General features: G+C 43.1%; 1 protein-coding gene across 8 annotated transcripts in view; it reads right to left on the reverse strand.

Annotated features, from left to right (window-relative positions):
- arhgap23 (Rho GTPase activating protein 23) overlaps positions 1–18,971 on the reverse strand; it is a 279,609-nt gene that overhangs the window by 131,345 nt on the left and 129,293 nt on the right. For 4 of the 8 annotated variants that reach the window (XM_033034900.1, XM_033034899.1, XM_033034898.1 and 1 more), the window contains exon 1: positions 504–1,297. The exons of the other annotated variants lie outside the window; for them this stretch is intronic. In XM_033034900.1, coding sequence (XP_032890791.1) covers positions 504–749 — 246 coding nt within the window. In that variant the 5' untranslated portion in view covers positions 750–1,297. Of the gene's footprint in view, positions 1–503; positions 1,298–18,971 lie in introns of those variants that run through there. 8 annotated transcript variants of the gene reach the window in all.

Raw genomic sequence — 18,971 nt, forward strand, 5'->3', positions numbered from 1 at the left:
ACATACTAACTTCGCGGTGGGGGAAGCAACATTTGCTATAAAAGAGGACTAAAAATTCCATGATGCTGCATGCAGATAGGCAAGAACAAATCAGCAATTAAGTACTTTTAAAACAGTCACCAGGGCGTCTAACCAACATCTGTGTGTCACAAGTAAATGTTCAATGTTCAACATGTTTATACTTTAAAAGGACGAATCAAAACTTATTTTACATATCTAAATTGTGAAAATCTGATTTACACAAGGTATGATGAGTATATCGACTCTCCATTAAATATCAATAACATGAGAGCAGCTGAACAACCAAAATGTAAGGAAGTATCATCAAGCATTGTTTTTCCAACCTGTTTGTACAGACAAGGATTTGCCCACATTTATCATCTATTAAAGATTTCCTGAGGCAATGCAGAATCCAGGAAATTAAATCCGGCTGCATCCACTTTTTCTCCTACACAATACACATACAAGCAAAGAGTTCACAGTTTATGAATCAAACACTTTACCAGCAACTCTTCCTCCTCTTCCCAAACAGGAAAACTGTGCTTTCCTTTGACAGCTGAGATATCATTGTTCCTCTCCTTCCTGGGGTTTACCTCCAAGGTCACATTTCTTAGGGCAGCCAGCCAAATACAACGGGGCTCAGGAGAACTGCAGTCAATCCCCACTGGTTTTTCCCAGTTCCAGTGTCTGTTGATCAAGCCGGCGCTGCAAGCAGTTTTCCCAGCACTGGACATGCTTCCACAGATCATTACCTGCCCGTTTCTCCGTTTACTTTAATCCAACTCGAAGAGCAACTCCCAACCCACTCTTTTCAGGTGTGGCTGTCATTAGTCCAAGATAATTGTTGCTTTCCAGTTCCAGTATCCATTGACAAGTTACTCATCACATATCACAATGAAACATTCACCCTGCATCTGAGACGATGTAGAAATCAGCATTTTCACTCTTCCTCATTCCTTTCATTCATTTTGACAATGCACCAAAATATATTCCAGAGATGGTTAAAAGTGAGGCTGCAGGGCATGACTGCAGACTGCGAGGCACAAAGTCTTTAACTGGAATGTCAGACACTCAAACAAAAACTGAAAGAGCAGCCACCTCCCTGCACACAGCATGCTGTGAGCCAGCAGCTGTTCCGAGCTTTTGGCCTCAAACACTGACCTCTGACCCAAGTCACCAGCTGACATTTGCAGAAGACTATTGGAAGTTTCACACTGCTGTAAAAACCGTCACATGCCAGAGCAAAGTGAGTAAACTAAACAGTCGAGTACATGAGTTATGTTCAACCATTTTTTAATCTTCTGTGGGCTCGGCTACTCTCTTTTAAATAAACACATGATGTCACGTTGCTGCACAAAGTTCCCTTTCAGAGCTGAGATGAGCTAATTGGTCGAAAGACAATCAGACCTAACTTCCAGCTCCAACAAGTTTTCTGTTAACCATTTATCATCTGAAACATACTTCCTGGTGGCTTTCAGAAAAAGAATTACACACAAGATCGAGAATTACAAAATAATGCACAAAATGAACAGATGTAAAAATGCACAAGCTTGAACATGCTCTTGACTAGACTCCTCAACACTGACCATCAACACACGTACCTCAGGCTGAGCGCTGAGGACATTAAACTGGGCCGGTGGTGAAAGTGTCAGCAAAGTACGTCTTTGGGAAGAGTAACCATAATACTGCAAGTTTCAAGATAATTACGAAAAGGGATAAGTGAGTCCTCAAGTTAACATCTTGAATTGGCAAAAGCTGATTCCAAAAGCGCGAGAGGACGGCCAAAGTTGACTGGGAGTAGATTCTTGTCGTTAAAACAATAGCTGACAAGGGGGAGCCAATAAAAAAGATTTAGTACAAGATCAGGTCCAACATTTTTCAATAAGAGTGAAAGTCAAAGATGGCAAGCTCCTTGGAAAACAAAGGATATTGATCAGGAAAAAGGAAACACCTGGCTTGTGCCAGAGACTTTGATTGAAGAAGTATTTTGAGAAATTCTATGTAGGAGAGAATAAGCAATTAATAGGGGAAAAAGGTAGCTTTGAAATATAATTTGGATGTAAGATTTAGAAAAATCCCAAGACATTCCAGAAGGGGACCAATGTTGATTTATGTGTGGAGCAAGGCAATGAAACAAGATCTTAAATGAAAGTAGGCACACAAAAATGCTGGAGAAACTCAGCGGGTGCAGCAGCATCTATGGAGCGATGGAAATAGGCGACGTTTCGGGCCGAAACCCTTCTTCAGAAGAAGGGTTTCGGCCCGAAACGTCGCCTATTTCTTTCGCTCCATAGATGCTGCTGCACCCGCTGAGTTTCTCCAGTATTTTTGTGTACCTTCGATCTTCCAGCATCTGCAGTTCCTTCTTGAACTCTTAAATGAAAGTATTTACCACGAAGGACAAGGAAGATAGTGAGTTCATAGATAGATATGTGCATAATCTCATGCGTCAGTATTCGTAAGGGGGTGATATTAGGGTTTGTGGGACACATAAAGGTTCATAAATCCCTAGAGCCGAATGAGATCAATCCCTGGTTGCTGCAGGAAGGAAGGGAGGAGAGAGCTGGGGCCCTGATAGAGATTTTTGCATCTCGATTAGCCATGCGTGGTTCAAGAAGACCAGAGGACAGCTAATGATTTTTTTTATTTAAGATGAGTAACAGGAGCCACAGTCAGGTCATTTACTACACCTCAAGGATTTATTGGATGATTTATGTACATTTGGAAAGTGATCACCTTAATTATCAAACGCAGGCAGGTAGGACTATTGGCAAGTTGGGCCAAAGGGCCTGTTTTCACAATAGGAATCATTTTAAAGACACAAGAATCTGCAGGTAGTAAAAAAAAAAATCGAGAAACTTAGTGTGACAGACAGTCCCCTAACCCAACCACCCTTGTCCAGCTTTCTTCCTCCAGTCTGAAGAAGGGCTCCGAATCAAAAGCAGTCTGCCCGTTCACTCCACAGATACCGCCTGGCCAGCTGAGTCCCTGCATCATTTTGTCTTTTGATGAAGAATCATTTTAACAACACTAATATTCAGCAAGGAATCAACTGCCTTTACTTGCTGCTTCTAGTTCACATAACCGATTTTAAAAACAGTTATTTCTGTCCTAGGTAGAACAGAGGGAACAGGATGATCAACTGCTGAGTCAATGAGATGCGAGTCAATGTCCCACCAATCCATCCCACGGTGACGTAGAAATTATGAAAACATTTAACTTGTTATTATTGACTTTAGTCTTCAGGGATACAGCACAGATACAGGCCCCGCAGCGCATTGAGTCCGCGCCGGGATGGAAGATTGCAACCTTCACGTGGTCCACCCTGTTTCGACGAATGCAATCAACCCGGCGTGCACAATCACATAAGATCAAATAGAACAAATTGTCCTACAACTTTAGGCCGTGCACGCCATTCGCAAGAAGAAGAAGAAGCACTATCCTACACGCTTATGACAATTTACAATTTTACCAAAGCCAATTATACTTCGGAGTCACGTGAGTGACTACGTGAAGAACCCCGCTAGGACGCATGCGTGTAATATCGCTACACGCATTGCAACGAGTCACAGCAGGGGGAAGGACGTTCCCCTTTAGCGGCAGAATTTAAAAGCCGGCAACAGCAGGTAAGGAGACTCTGCGTTTTCCCACTTACCTTGCAGGTGGAAAGATGAACAGATCCACGAGACAGAAGGTTGCGAAAAAGCTGGCGGGGGAGAACCGCGGAGTTGCGGACAGCCAGCAGCAACAGCAGCAGTCGACGGCACGCCAATCTCCCGAAATGGGAACAGCCGGGCGGGAAAGCGAAGCAAAAAACAGACCGAATGCCAGACTCCGATGAGTCTGACTTTGAGCAGCCGCGAGCGGCCAGTGCCCGTGAGCACCGGGGCCGGTTGGAACGGCTGCAGGATGATGAGCAGCCGCGAGCGGCTAGTGCCCGTGAGCATTGGAGCCGGTTGGAGCGGCTGCAGGATGTGGAGCAGCCGCGAGCGGCCAGTGCCCGTGAGCACCGGGGCCGGTTGGAGCGGCTGCAGGATGAGGAGCAGCCGCGAGCGGCCAGTGCCCGTGAGCATTGGAGCTGGTTGGAGCGGCTGCAGGATGGGGAGCAGCCGCGAGCGGCCAGTGCCCGTGAGCACCGGGGCCGGTTGGAGCGGCTGCAGGATGGGGAGCAGCCGCGAGCGGCTAGTGCCCGTGAGCATTGGAGCCGGTTGGAGCGGCTGCAGGATCAGGAGCAGCCGCGAATGGCCTATGCCCGAGAGCATAAGAGCCAGTTGGAGCGGCTGCTGGAGGAAATACTCCAAAGTGGCAGGCTCCGGGAGATGGAGGCTAGCCACAGTGGGCAATTAGTAAGCCCCACAGCAGTACCCCTTGTGGGGCTGCACAGTGTCTCTCCCTTATCAGAGGAGAGCATGGAGGATCCATTCTGGGCTGACCCTGAAGAGGGCAGTGCACATACCCCCAGTATGCCTGGGGTGACAGAAAACATGCTGGACATGGTGTCCCAGTTTATCCAATCAGACCAAACTGGCCAAGACCTGGAACCGAAAATAGCGGCAAGCATTGACTATATGTAATTTAATAACTGCAGGCACAGGCACTATCAGACACCATGGCACGACATTTACCTCCAGGGAACTGCAAGTCGCTAAATGTTCCCAATGTAAACCAGTGCATCTGGAAACATGTGGGGAAAATTCAGAAAGTCCTAAAAGTCCTAACGGCAGGAATTACAGCTTTTGCCCGCACATTGAAGGAGCAAAACATGACCCAAGACCACCAAGATGCACTGGCTTTACTCTGCAACTCACAATATGAGTTGAACAACATCAGGAAAAGTGCTATCCAACCAGCTTTAGACCCCAAATTTGCCGGCCTCTGTAAACCTGGAACCTCCAAACCGCCAATACTGCTATTTGGAGGGGATTTACCAAAACAAGTCAAAGAACTTGATGAAGAGGCAAAAACACTGGGGCTCATAAAACCAGCAACCAAAAGCTACTACGGCCAAAAATATCACCCCTACGGACCCCCCAGTCAGCCAATATAAACCGGAGCTAGCGCAAAAACCAGGAACACCCAACATCGGCATTTTTTAGGCCATGGCCCAGACCGACCGTCCTGGAAAATGCGCAAACCTTCAATACAAACCCAACAACAGACCCAGACAACGGCGCCTCAACGTCCACGGAGGATGCCGAAGAAATAACACACCTACCACTGGTAACCATGGAGGTAGGTGGGTCTGGTTCCTTAAGAATTAAAGGGAGCATGAAAGTCGGTGGGAGATTACGATATTATTTGGATGCATGGAATAAGATAACTACCGACACTTACATTCTAAGCAGTATCCAGGGTTATACCATAGAATTTATACAAAAACATAACCCTCCAGTACAGCATGTACCGAACCGAATGTTCGTGCTCACAGGCATAGAAAAATCTAAAGCACATGCTGAACTACAGCGGCTATATAAAAAAGGAGTAATTGAACACACCCAACACGAATCACAGGAATTCGTGTCCAATATCTTTATAAAAAACAAGAAAGATGGTGGTTGCCGCATCATCATCGATTTGACTACTTTAAATACCTTTGTACAATATATTCATTTCAAGATGGAAACCTTTGTTACTGCTAAGCAATTGATTTCCGAAGGCTACTACATGGCAAGCATCGATCTAAAAGATGCTTACTATACAGTACCCATAAGAGGTGACCACAGATGTTATTTAAAATTCAACTGGATGGGTCAGCTCTGGCAATACAGGGCACTACCTAATGGACTGACATCAGCCCCCAGGTTATTCACAAAAATTTTGAGACCAGCCCTAGCGTTACTGCGAAAACAAAAACACTTGGTAATGGCATATCTAGATGACATATTTATTGTTGGCAAAACTTTGGAATTGACTGAACAAGCAGTAACAGCCACAAAACAATTGTTTGAAGAACTGGGCTTTATCATCCATCCAGTTAAGTCTAAATTAACGCCTTCAACAAAAATGGATTATCTGGGGTTCACCATTAACTCAGTTCTCATGTCAGTGACTTTGCCGAAAGAAAAGGTAACAGCCTTAAAAGAGGCTTGCAGCGAAATCATTGACATCACCAAACCATCCATTAGACTGGTAGCTAGAATAATTGGGAAAATAGTGGCTGCATCAATTTGGACCTTTACACCATCGAAATTTACAGAGAGCAAAAATAAGAGCACTCAAAATTAATGGTGGCTATTTTGACAGACCAATGAAGCTACCAACAGAGGCCATAATGGAACTAAAATGGTGGGAACACAACATCAAGTATTGTTCCAATCCACTAATTATCAGCAACCCGTCTATGGTACTACAAACTGATGCCAGTGCACTTGGTTGGGGAGCTACCAATTCCATCTCCAGCTGTGGAGGGAGATGGAATGCACAGGAGGTATCATTATTAAAAACAATGGGCATAAACTACCTGGAAATGTTAAGTGCATTCCATGGCCTTAAGTCATATTGTTCTGGGTTAAATCACCAGCATGTTAGACTACAAATTGACAACACCACCGTGGTAGCATATATCAACCATATGGGTGGAAATAAATCGACATCATGTGACAATCTGGCCAACACAATTTGGCAATGGTGTATCCAGAGAAATATTTGGATATCAGCTACCTACTTACCAGGTAAACTAAATTTAGTGGCAGACACCAGGTCACGCAAATTCAATGAAAACACGGAATGGATGTTGGATAAAAATGTATTTGCTGAAATTACAGCACGGTAGGGAACACCAGATATCGATCTTTTCGCATCCAGGCTCAATCACCAGTTATCAAATGATGTTTCATGGGAACCAGACCCTGGGGCAGCAGCAACAGATGCATTTTCGCTACATTGGGGGAAATTGTATGTTTATGCATTCCCTCCTTTCTGCCTCATCAGTTGGGCATTAAGGAAAATGCAACAAGACTCTGCGTCTGGTATTTTGATAGTACCCGATTGGCCTACTCAACCATGGTTCCCGGTGATACTAGACATGGTATTAGAACCATGCATCACCATCCATCATAGACCAAGTTTACTGGTCCATCCGGTAACACAGGAAAGTCACCCCTGTCATAAACATACAAACCTATTAATTTGTAGAATTTGAAAGCGCCACTACAACACCTGGGACTGACGGACCGAACAATGGATATGATTGCATCGGCCCACAGACAGTCCACCAAAAAACAGTACTTGGTGCACATCAAGAAACGGGGGAAGTACTGTCACGACCACAACCTCAACCACAGATCAAACAACATTCCGTCTGTTCTGGAATTTCTGGCAAGCCTCCACTATGATGAGGGCCTCAGCTATAGTGCCATCAACTGCGCCAGAAGTGCTCTGTCAAACTACCTGTGGCAAGGAACAGAGCGGCATTCTGTAGGGACACACCCCCTGGTAACCAAACTCGTGAGGGGCATTTTCAATACTAATCCCCCAAGAACCAGGTACACCCAAATTTGGGATGTGAGCATTGTATTGACCATGTTGAGGAACTGGTCTCCACCTACAGCTCTGTCCCTACAGACACTAACGATGAAAACGGTCATGCTGATGGCTTTGGTCACGGCACAAAGGGTCCAGTCACTACAAAAACTAAGGCTGGACAACTTGACTATTTAATCTGGGAATTTGACTTTTCATATCCATGAATTAATTAAACAGAACAGTCAGGGATCAGCAGGGCAAAAAATAGAGTTCCGGGCCTACCCGATGGATGATCGTCTCTGCATAGTAACTCACTTACTATTATATATGGAACATACAAGAATCATCAGAGGCAAAGAAATTGCACTGTTAATCAGCCACAAACAGCCACACAAAAAAGTGACAGTCCAGACCATCTCAAGATGGCTAAAACAGGTCCTAAAAAAGGCGGGAGTAGATACTAACATTTTTAAATCTCACTCCACCAGGGCTGCAGCTACATCAGCAGCAATACAGTTGGATGTTCCTATGGACCAAATCCTCAAGACTGCAGGATGGTCAACGGAAAGAACGTTCCAACGATTTTATAATAAACCAGTTATTGAACCTGGAACATTTGCAGAAACACTTTTAAGTTCTGTAATATGATTTTACCCCATAAATAGGGGCTATGATTTGGTGTTAATAAAATGTTGTTAATTTAATATCATATTGATATCTAATGATGTTAACACTATTCTCCCCATAATCAAGGCAGATGTGATGCATGGACTCGTTTCCACGGCATGAAATCACAGAGCTTTAAAATCTTCACGTAGTCACTCACGTGATTCCGAAGTAAAATAGTAAGATTAAACGAGAACTTACCAGTTTGAAGTTTGATCTTTATTTTATGAGGAGTAACGTTGAGGGAATACGTGCCCTCCGCTCCCACCCTTGATCATATACTCAACTGGTATCTCTTCTCTAATCTTACTATGTTTAGTCATTACAGTTATCTGTGATTTCACACCGCTGCTTTGAAGAATGACACGAATGCGTCCTAGCAGGGTTCTTCACGTATTCCCTCAACGATACTCCTCATAAAATAAAGATCAAACTTCAAACTGGTAAGTTCTCGTTTAATCTAACTATTAACCTACAAACCTAAACGTCTTTGGAATGTAGGATGAAACAGGAGTACCTGGAGAAAACCCACACGGTCAGAGAGAACGTACAAACTCCGTACAGACAGCACCCGTAGTGAGGATCGAACCCAGGTCTCTGGCGCTGTAAGGCAGCAACTCTACCGCTGCGCCACTGTGCCACCCCTTATTATTATTAAAAGATTGGAATCGGGGAGTATTAAACAAAGTGGTGTGATTACTTGTCCACTAATTCTGCTCATCATCCTGCAGAAAACCGCAAAGGAATGGAGGAGATTCCACTGTCCACTCGAACGAATGGGAATTCCACATGGCAACTGTGAACATTTTTGTGAAGCTTTTTGCCTCAACATTGTGGGTTGTACTCACCTTGCCCATTTTTTAAATGTTTAATCAAAACTCGGTTCCTCTGTGGTCATGAGGAGGATTGGGTTAGGCACTTGGGGAGGGGTTGCGGGCGGAAGTGGAGAAAGTACAGTTAAAAACTAAGGCTTTATTTCTCAAACTCTTAACTTTAAAATACTACACTACCATTTTCATCCAGTGCACAAACCTGTCCTCTAGATCATAATCCTCAGGGGTGTATTAAACTGATTGGATATTAATAAGCAATTATTAAAAACATGAATTCTGTGGGAACAGGAACTACATCCTTGATGATTAATGTAACTTTTCAGTTTCTCTCCTTGGAACGGTCCATAAAATCCTAAGAAGAACAAAGTGTAATGAATTCTGATGATAGTGAATTCAGCAAATTCAGAAACTTGGCTAGATGCCGTAATTGTTAATAATTGACAATAATCTGAACATTGCTTTGTAGTGGGTCATGATTACAATTTAGCATTTATCAAGTAAAATAATTAGTAAAAGTTTTCAATAAATTAACAAGTCTCAAGTAACAAAATTAATTAATTGTGCAGGAAGGAACTGCGGATGCTGGTTTAAATCAGATAAGACACAAAATACAGGAGTATCTCAGTCTGAAGAAGAGTCTCGACCTGAAACGTCACCCTTTCCTTCTCTCCAGAGATGCTGCCTGTCCCGCTGAGTTACTCCAACATTTTGTGCCTATCTTCAAAATAGATGAAATGTTAGTTAACACTACATGACTCATCAACTTCTACTCCAGAAATTGCAGGTTCAGAAACTGTTGGATCAGAAATCTTAGATCATTCCTAGCGCAAATGTGTAAATATCACATGCACAGCAGCAAAACCACTGTCTGACCCACTGAGTTACTCCAGCCTTTTGTGTCTACCTTCGGTTTAAACCAGCAAACAATACCTTTTTCTGCAAATTTTCTGGTAGCTAGTACAGCAGTGCAAGGAATGTCGTTCTATCCTGAATTCTTGACAATTCTCCCCCCCCTCCCCCGAAGGGTCCGAACTCAAAAATGCACCTGTCCATGTTTTCCCAGATATGCTGACTGACCCGAGTTACTCCAGCACTGTATCTTTATCTGTAGTCTCTTCCATGTCAATGTCATTATATTTATTTTCTTGCAATACTGAAACAATCTCTGAGTATTTAGCAGTCTTGTGTTGATGGCTCATTTTCCATGCTTACAAGTTAGAGCCTTTACTCTTCTTAACCTCTCTTTATTTCGTGAGAATTTGTGATCCCATTCTCTGCATGTGGAAGAAGGTTTATCGACAGAGCTTTGATGCAGCCAAGGTAATTTGTGGCCAATCTGCCATCGAGGGAAAATCTATATGCCAATTCCAGTTGAGATAATCAGATCTCTCACATCCTAGTTGCAATTCCAACACTATAATGTTGTAGCTATCACCATTATAACTAGTGTTTGCTTGATTTTTAAGGTTCCTTTGAATACATTTGCTTTCCCATACGTATGTATTTAAAGCTACAGTGTTGTTTATTTTCCTACATGCCTGCAAGAAAATGGTGATTGCTTACAGGAATATGTTAAACTTGACTGTTGTATCAGCTGCACATTTTAGAACAGTTTACATAAACTTGAAATAAAAATTACCATCCGCATATTCAGGATATGCAACTATATTCAGTATCAAAAGCATGATAAGACACCTGGCCACATTTGTATAAAACCAAAGGAGCTTCACATTGCCTACATTAAAATAAAGCCACATAAACTTGAGTAGAATATGGTCATCATACTCTGCATTAAAGGCTACATGGAGAAAGAGCAGGGTTGAACTCTGATATGAAAATATATGACACGAGGAACTTATTTTAAAGTATTAACCAGTATTTGGAAGAAATTTATCCAGGTCATTACTCAGGCTAATACAGAACATAGATCACTAGACATGTTTTTTTAAATGACTGAAGAGTATACCACTGTAATAGCTTAATTATACAGTACACTGCGCAGCTAGTAGAGTTGCTATCTCACAGCACCAAAGCCCTGGATTCAATCCTGACCTTGGGTGCTGTCTGTGTGGAATTTGTACATTCCCCCAAACACCGCATAAGTGTCTTCTGGGTGTGTCAGTTTCCTCCCACGTCCCAAAGGGCCACTGGCTGCTCGATAAGTTAATTAGCCACTCGAAATTATCCCATGTGTGTAGGTTATGTCTCAAATCTAGAAATAGTTGATGAGAATGTAGGAAGATTAAAAACATGGAATTATTTCAAGGTTAGCAAAAATGGGTGGTTGGCAGCCAAAGCTCACCCGGTGGACTAACAGGCCTGTTTTTGCGTTGTATTACTCCATGCTTGTTACTCCATAACGTCTAAGTTTAAAGCATGCTAAATATTTGAAACATTCAACCCAAACAGGGTGAATGCAATATCAGGATTGTTCAAGTATGGATGGAGGCACAGAATAAATTAAATGACCTATTTCAGTTGTATTCTGATTTTGAAAACATTATTTTCTACCTTTTCTAATCATTTCATTTAAGCATTCATCTTGTTCGCACCCGTGCCTGCACACACTAAATAGCAATTGGTGAACATTGTTTAATAAGCTGTGAATGCACAGTCAGACTGTTGTAGTCCTGTCACCATGCCAGCTAAAATATTAGATCATTTGTCCAGTTGACACAATTTAAGGACCATAAAAAACCATGATATTGGCATTTTGAGGGGGAAAGTCACAGTATACATCAGATAATATCCAATCCATGTAATTATTTAGCACAAATCATGTACTGCTGATGGAAAAATCATACTAGTTTACTTTGAAAATGCATTTAACACCAGATTTTTGCTATCCCTATGCATAGTAATAATATCAAAATGAAGACTGCAGATAATCAAATAGAAATATTTTAAAATTAACAAGTTATTCATGATCTAACACTTTTAATATGTTCAATCATAATTTAGCTATCAAAACCATTTAAATAATCAACATATGTCTTCTTAAAACTATACAGATATTATTTTATGAAAGTCTATAATTTAGAGGCAAAGTGATAGAAGAAACAAGATGGAAATATTGCTTAAACTGAATTATTCCAGATGTTACGGCTCTGAATAGATTAAATTTGATTCAGATCAGGATGTGCTGAGGCAGGCTTCATCTTTTGAAGTTTAAAACAAGAGCAACAGTTTGTTTCCTGAGGCACATCTGTTATGTGGGCAGACAAAACCTACTTTTTTTTTATCCTTCCAGTGGAGTATCAGTTGTGTGCATGGTATGGAAGTGAGTAACCTGGTCTGTTTTACAGGATCAAATTATCTCACTCAGGTTTCCAGGTTCAGTCAAAAGAAAAACAATTTACATCACTAAAAATTAAAAATTATGAAACTAAACATAACATGCCTCAAATACAGATCAGGTTCAATAATATTAGCTGTATGTTTATGATTCTTCATGTTTCAGGAAAGCCATACACTAGTACTCAAAACTCCTCAAAGGTTCACACCTGATTAAATATTTTGTGGGGAAATTCAAACTACACATCTTGTGCACAATCTGAACGTTTTAATTCATGCCTTTCCAGATAAGCCTCATCATTTGAATGCATGTCTATGTTTGATTTTTGGTGCTAAATGATTTGCAGCATTTCTAAAATATACTTTTTTTACTGACCTATTCAAACCCATGCTTTGGTATTTCCCTACAGAAATCACCAGATCAGATTAGTTTATTGTCGGATACATCAGGGTACAATGACATTTCTGGTTCACATGAATGCAATAATAAATACAACAACGAGTGCAAAATAGCAGAATAATGCAAGAATGTTGCGCATATCATCTCCCCACAAGAGAGAAAGAAAATTATAACTGGAAATAATGTAGAAATTTCAACATTAAAATTACAATAGCATCTAGATCAGCTGGGAAAGTGGGCCAAGGATTGTCAGGTAGAATTTAACTTGGACAAGTGTAAAGTGTTTCATTTTGGTAAGTTAAACATGGCCTGGACTTACCAAGTAAATGCTAAGGCTTTGGAGAACAATGTAAAGCAGAGAGCTTAAGCGGTATAAGTATAGTTCCCTGGAAGTGATGACACACATGGACAGGGTGGTGAAGAAGGCGTTTGGCACACGTGCTTTCATCTATCAGAGCAATGAATACAAGAGTTGTGATATCATGTTACAACTGAGCAAGAAATTGGTGAGACCACACTTGGTGACATGGTAGAGGCAAGTGCAATTACAACATTTAAAGACATTTGGAGGGAAACTTGGATAGACAAGATTTAGTGATATGGGCCAAACGCAAATGGGAATACCCCAAGTAGACAATACAATACAATACAATACCTTTTATTTGTCATTTGAACCTCACATGAGGTTCAAACGAAATTTGGTTTCTGCAGCCATACAAGAAAAGAACCAAGACACACACCAACACAATTTACACAAACATCCATCACAGTGAGTCTCCTCCTCACTGTGATGGAAGGCAAAGTCTTGTCTCTCCCCTGCTCTCCATTCCTCTCCCGAAGTCAAGGTCAAAGCCCCCGGCGGGCGCTAGCAAGTCCGCGGCCACTCAAAGCCACGCCGGGCGATGTAAGGCCCTGCCCCGGGACTTGGTGTTGGAGCCCCCGGTGGGCGCTGGCAAGTCCGCGGCAAATCAAAACCGCGCCGGGCGTTGTAAGGCTCCGCTCCAGGTCACTCTCAACCCTGCAATTCGGGCGGGAGAAGTCGCCGTTGCCGGTGCCCCGCAAAGCAGTCTCCCACCGGGGTCCCGCGAGCTCCCAGTGTCACCATCCACCGGAGTCGGGTCGCAGCAGCGCGCCACCGCAGCTCTCCACGCTCCGAAGCTGGCTAGCTCCACGGAGGTAGGTCCGCAGCTCCACAGCTCCACAGGCTCCGTGACTTGAGCCTCCAGGTCGTTCCGGTTGGAGGCCGATCCACGGCGCTAGGCCCCAACGGCAACGGAGACCCGACAGGGAAAAGGTCGGGTCTCCGTGCAGGGAAGAGATTTAAAAGTTTCCCCCACCCCCCACATATACACATTTAAAAACCCGCTACAAACTAAACCCTCAACAGGACAAAAAAATAAAAAATACACAGACAGACTGCAGAGGCCGCTGCGACGTCGGTTGCGCCGCCCAATTGGATCAGCATGGACAAGTTGGGCTGAAGGGACGTTTTCCATGCAGTATAACTCTGACACGATCTGAATACAAGCCCATATGAAATGGCACAAATCACTGCATTTACAGCACATTTGTTCTCAGCTGCTATTCCTATGTTTCATTCTGGCATTGTTTCAATTACATGAGTCCAATCTAAGATTCCAGCTATTGACTGAAAGGTGTACCTTACATACTGCCAACAAATAAAATCAAAAGCAAACAAAAGGTAAACTTAGTCCAAGAGAGTAAGATTGCATATCAGGAACTCTCCCTTCTTGGAACCCTCCCTTCTTGGAACATGTTATTTCCAGAAGTATAAACCTTGAACTGAACTCACCACTCTAAAGATCAGTCAATTGTGGTTTTATAAAATAAAACAGTACAATGTTTCTTTATTAGTTGCAATTTGAGAACCTAGCTCAACAAAGGATAGGACACTGAAAGCATAAAGGGAAAGAAAAATACTGCTGTAAATATATTTTAATTTTTAATATCTCAAAATAAAAAAAGCTATAAAAAAAGATAAGGCAATTACAGAAATACACGGTTGCCAAGTCAGCCACTGAAAAATAAAAAAGTTGGGAGGTAACTTCCACGAGAATGAATGTTCCTTTTTACTCTCTGTATTTTGGGTATTGCTTTAAATATCATGTAGATATCACTGAAAATATTTTATTTCTTTTAAAATATTTTCAATATATTATTTTGAATCTCCTCTCCCCCACAATTCCAGAAAGGATTGTTGCTTCCAAAAATGCAGTGTTCAAACATAGTAAAATAATAAGGTAATTAGCGACTGGTGAGTTAGTGGTAGGGAAATCATTGGAGAAAATTCTAAGGGACATAATGTATGTACATTTGCAAAGCAGGATCTGCTCAGAAAGAGTCAGCATGGCTTTGTGCAGGGGGAAATACTATCTTACTCATTTGATTGGCTCTTTTTGAGGGCGTAACAAGGGAGATTGTTGTTGATGTTAGACACAAAATGCTGGAGTAACTCAGCGGGACAGCAGCATCTCTGGAGAGAAGGAATGGCTAACGTTTCGGGTCGAGACCCTTCTTCAGACTGATGTCGGGGAGTGGGCGGGACAGAGATACAATGTAGTCGGAGACAGTAAGACTGGTGGGAGAACTGGGATGGGGGAGAGGATGGAGAGAGAGGGAAAGCAGGGGCTATTTGAAGTTAGAGAAGTCAATGTTCATACGGCTGGGGTGTAAGCTGCCCAAGCGAAATATGAGGTGCTGTTCCTCCCTCTGATAATGGAGGAGGCACAGGTCAGATTGGGAATGGGAGGGGGAGTTAAAGTGCTGAGCAACCAGGAGATCAGGTAGGTTAAGGCGGACTGAGTGGATGTGTTCAGCGAAACGATCGCTGAGCCGGGGCTTGGTCTCGCCGATGTAGAGTAGTTGACGCTTGGAACAGCGGATGTAGTAAGTAGATGAGGTTGGAGGAGGTGCAAGTGAACCTCTGCCTCACCTGGAAAGACTGTTGGGGTCCTTGGATGGAGTCGAGGGGAGAAGTAAAGGGACAAGTGTTGCATCTCCTGCGGTTGCAGGGGAAAGTAGCTGGGGAGGGGGCGGTTTGGATGGGAAGGGACGAGTTGACCAGGGAGTTGCGGAGGGAGCGGTCTCTGCTGAGAGCTGAAACAGGTGGAGATGGGAAGATGTGGCCAGTAGTGGGATCCCGTTGGAGGTGGCAAAAGTGTTGGAGGATTATATGCTGTATGCGATGGCTGATGGGGTGGAAAGTGAGGACAAGGGGGACACTGTCCTTGCTGGGGCTAATGCAAGTGCCCATAGCTTCTACGCCTTGGATTTGGAGGAAGTGGGAGGAGAAGTTGTTGAGGGTAAGGACCAACTCTGCTAGGCGGAGGAGTGTTGGTAGATGGAAATTGGCTGGTTCTGCGGTCGAGGAAGAAACGGAGAGCTTTAAGACCTTCCTGGTGGGGGATGGAGGTGTTATCATATGAAATTTGGAAAGGTATTCAACAAGATCCCCCATGGCAGGCTGATCCACACTGTTAAGGCACATAGATCTAATTGGATTCAAAGTTAGCTTGGTGACAGGACACAGGGGACAGGAGGTAGTGCTGGGCTTGATTTCCCAGGAGCAAAGGAGGCTGCTGGGTGACCTGATATAAAATTATGAGAGGGAGAGATAGAAGAAATAATCTAAATATTTTTCCCATTCTAGGTATATCAAAAACACCAAATCCTCAAACTGCGGAGCATCCTGGACTTACAGCTCACCATGACACCCTAGTCAACCTGAGGAGCACCTTCAGCAACAGACTGGGTTCCACCAAGATGCAGCACCGGACGCCACGGGAGATCCTTCATCCCTGTTGGTATCCAACTGTACAACTCCTCCCCCTTCTGTCATGGGGTAGACTGACTCCCGTCCCCTCCCCAATTATTGCACATCCCCAATCCTTTCCACTCGTCACTTTAATTTTATGTTTCATGTATTTTGTATTTTATGACTATTGGCAGATCAATTTCCCTCCTGGGATAAATAAAGTTCTATCGTATCGTAAGGATTCTATTCCGGAGTTCCACTTTCTCCATTTCTATCCACACCAGTGCCTTGTCGTGAAACATTAATTCTGTTTCAGTCCCGACTGATGCTGCTTGACCTGTTGAGCCCAGGGATAATGCTGCATGTTTTCCTGAAGTCAACATCCTCAGCCCTCCAATCTCCCAATGTTTCATTAAACTGCTTTCCATCATACGTTATTTATTGATTACTGCTCGGTTCAAATTTACTTTCAACCCCTCCAAAAATGTACCAGCCTATGGCTGTACATCACAAAACTTAGGCTCCTCCAAGTTTAGGCAGCTAACCAATACCCCTCACACCCCCCACCTTCATCTCCCACCCCTCTCTTCCCTGTGTCCCACCTGGACTTGCATCAATTTCTCCCCTTATCCTCCCCTTCCACCTACATTCCTTTTTCTGACTTCACAATCCACATCTCTTCTTCCATAATCTCACACCTTCTGTCTTTTCATCTCTGGCCTTTGCCAAACATCTGCGCATTAAAACTCCCCTCACCTGTGTCCACCTATCACTTGCCAGACTTTGAATTATGGTCACAAGACTAGGTCAGAGGCTGGATATCCTGTTGCAAATAGCTTTGCTCCCAACACTAAACATTTTCCATCACTTATCATCCCTACGTAAATTGAACACATCGGATTTCTATTCTTCTGTTTGACTGGTTCAGCAAAGCAACCCACTTGATCTGTACCACTTCCACCATTTGCGGCGTACCTCAACAGTACCTCACAACTCCACAGCTGCTATTTTAGGAAAGGCGCGGGTAACAAGTGCCACTGGAATACCACTTGAAATCTAAAATAAAAAGAGAAAATGCTGCACTTAGCAGATCAGACCACATGTGTGGGAAGGGGAAACTGAGTGTATGTTTTAGTTCGATGACCCTCTGTCAGTCTTTAACTGGAATATTAACTTTGTTTCTCTTGCCATTGATGCGCCTGACCTACAAGCATTTCCAACATTTTCTCACTTTATTTTAATAATCCAGCCATCTGGATAATAGTCGAGTAATCTGCAGTCTCTTGTGTCTCCTGACTAAAAGCTGTATTAGGTGACCTTCAAAGAGAAATAAATGTCAAAAACAAAGCTTAAATGGATGAACTAATGTGCTGAATGTTCCACATTTGCAATTCAGCAGCAATATTTAAGACAGGTAACTAGATAACTACAATACTTCAGCACTATCCACGACTAACTACTCAGCTATGAGCTTTGCATTGCTTCGCATCAGCTTTGCTTTTATCAAATGGATGTGATTATGGCAGAGTATTTGCTAACAAGCTCTGCGGCTTAAAGAAATACCAATGAATACATTGCCACCTTGTGGGTGTTTCAAGTAGAATTTGCAGCCCAATTCTATTTTTAGGAATTACAGTGTGGAAACACTTTGACCCTTCTGAGTCCATGCCGACCATCGATCACTTGTTTTCAGATCCTACACACTAGGGGAAATTAACAGAAGCCAATTAGCTTGCAATCCTGTACGTCTCTGGAATGTAGGAGGAAACCAGAGAACCCAGAGAAAACCCACGCGGTCATAAGGTCATAAGCAATAGGAGCAGAATTAGACCATTCGGCCCATCAAGTCTACTCCACCATTCAATCACGGCTGATCTATCTCTCCCTCCAAACCCCGTTCTCCTGCTTTCTCCCCATAACCCCTGACACCCATACTAATCAAGAATCTATCTATCTCTGCTTTAAAAATATCCATTGACTGCCTCCACAGCCTTCTGTGGCAAAGAATTCCGCAGATTCACCACGCTCTGACTAAAGAAGTTCCTTCTCATCTTCCTAAAGGAATGTCCTATAATTTTGAGACTATGACCTCTAGTCCTAGATTATTCCACTAGGGGAAACATCCTCTCGATCCAAGCCTTTCACTATTTGGTACATTTCAATTAGGGTCCCCCTCATTGTTCTAAACTCCAGCGAGTATAGGCCCAGAGCCGTCAAATGCTCATCATATGTTACATAGAAACATAGAAAATAGGTGCTGGAGGAGGCCATTCGGCCCTTCGAGCCAGCACCGCCATTCATTGTGATCATGGCTGATCGTCCCCTATCAATAAATCGTGCCTGCGTTCTCCCCATATCCCTCGACTCCACTAGCCCCTAGAGCTCTATCTAACTCTCTCTTAAATCCATCCAGTGACTTGGCCTCCACTGCCCTCTGTGGCAGGGAATTCCATAAATTCACAACTCTCTGGGTGAATTTTTGGGTGAATGTTAACCCGCTCATTCCTTGGATAATTCTTATAAATCTCCTCTGGACACC

Source organism: Amblyraja radiata, chromosome 16 (genome assembly GCF_010909765.2).
Source record: "Amblyraja radiata isolate CabotCenter1 chromosome 16, sAmbRad1.1.pri, whole genome shotgun sequence".
Taxonomy (NCBI): Eukaryota; Metazoa; Chordata; class Chondrichthyes; order Rajiformes; family Rajidae; genus Amblyraja; species Amblyraja radiata.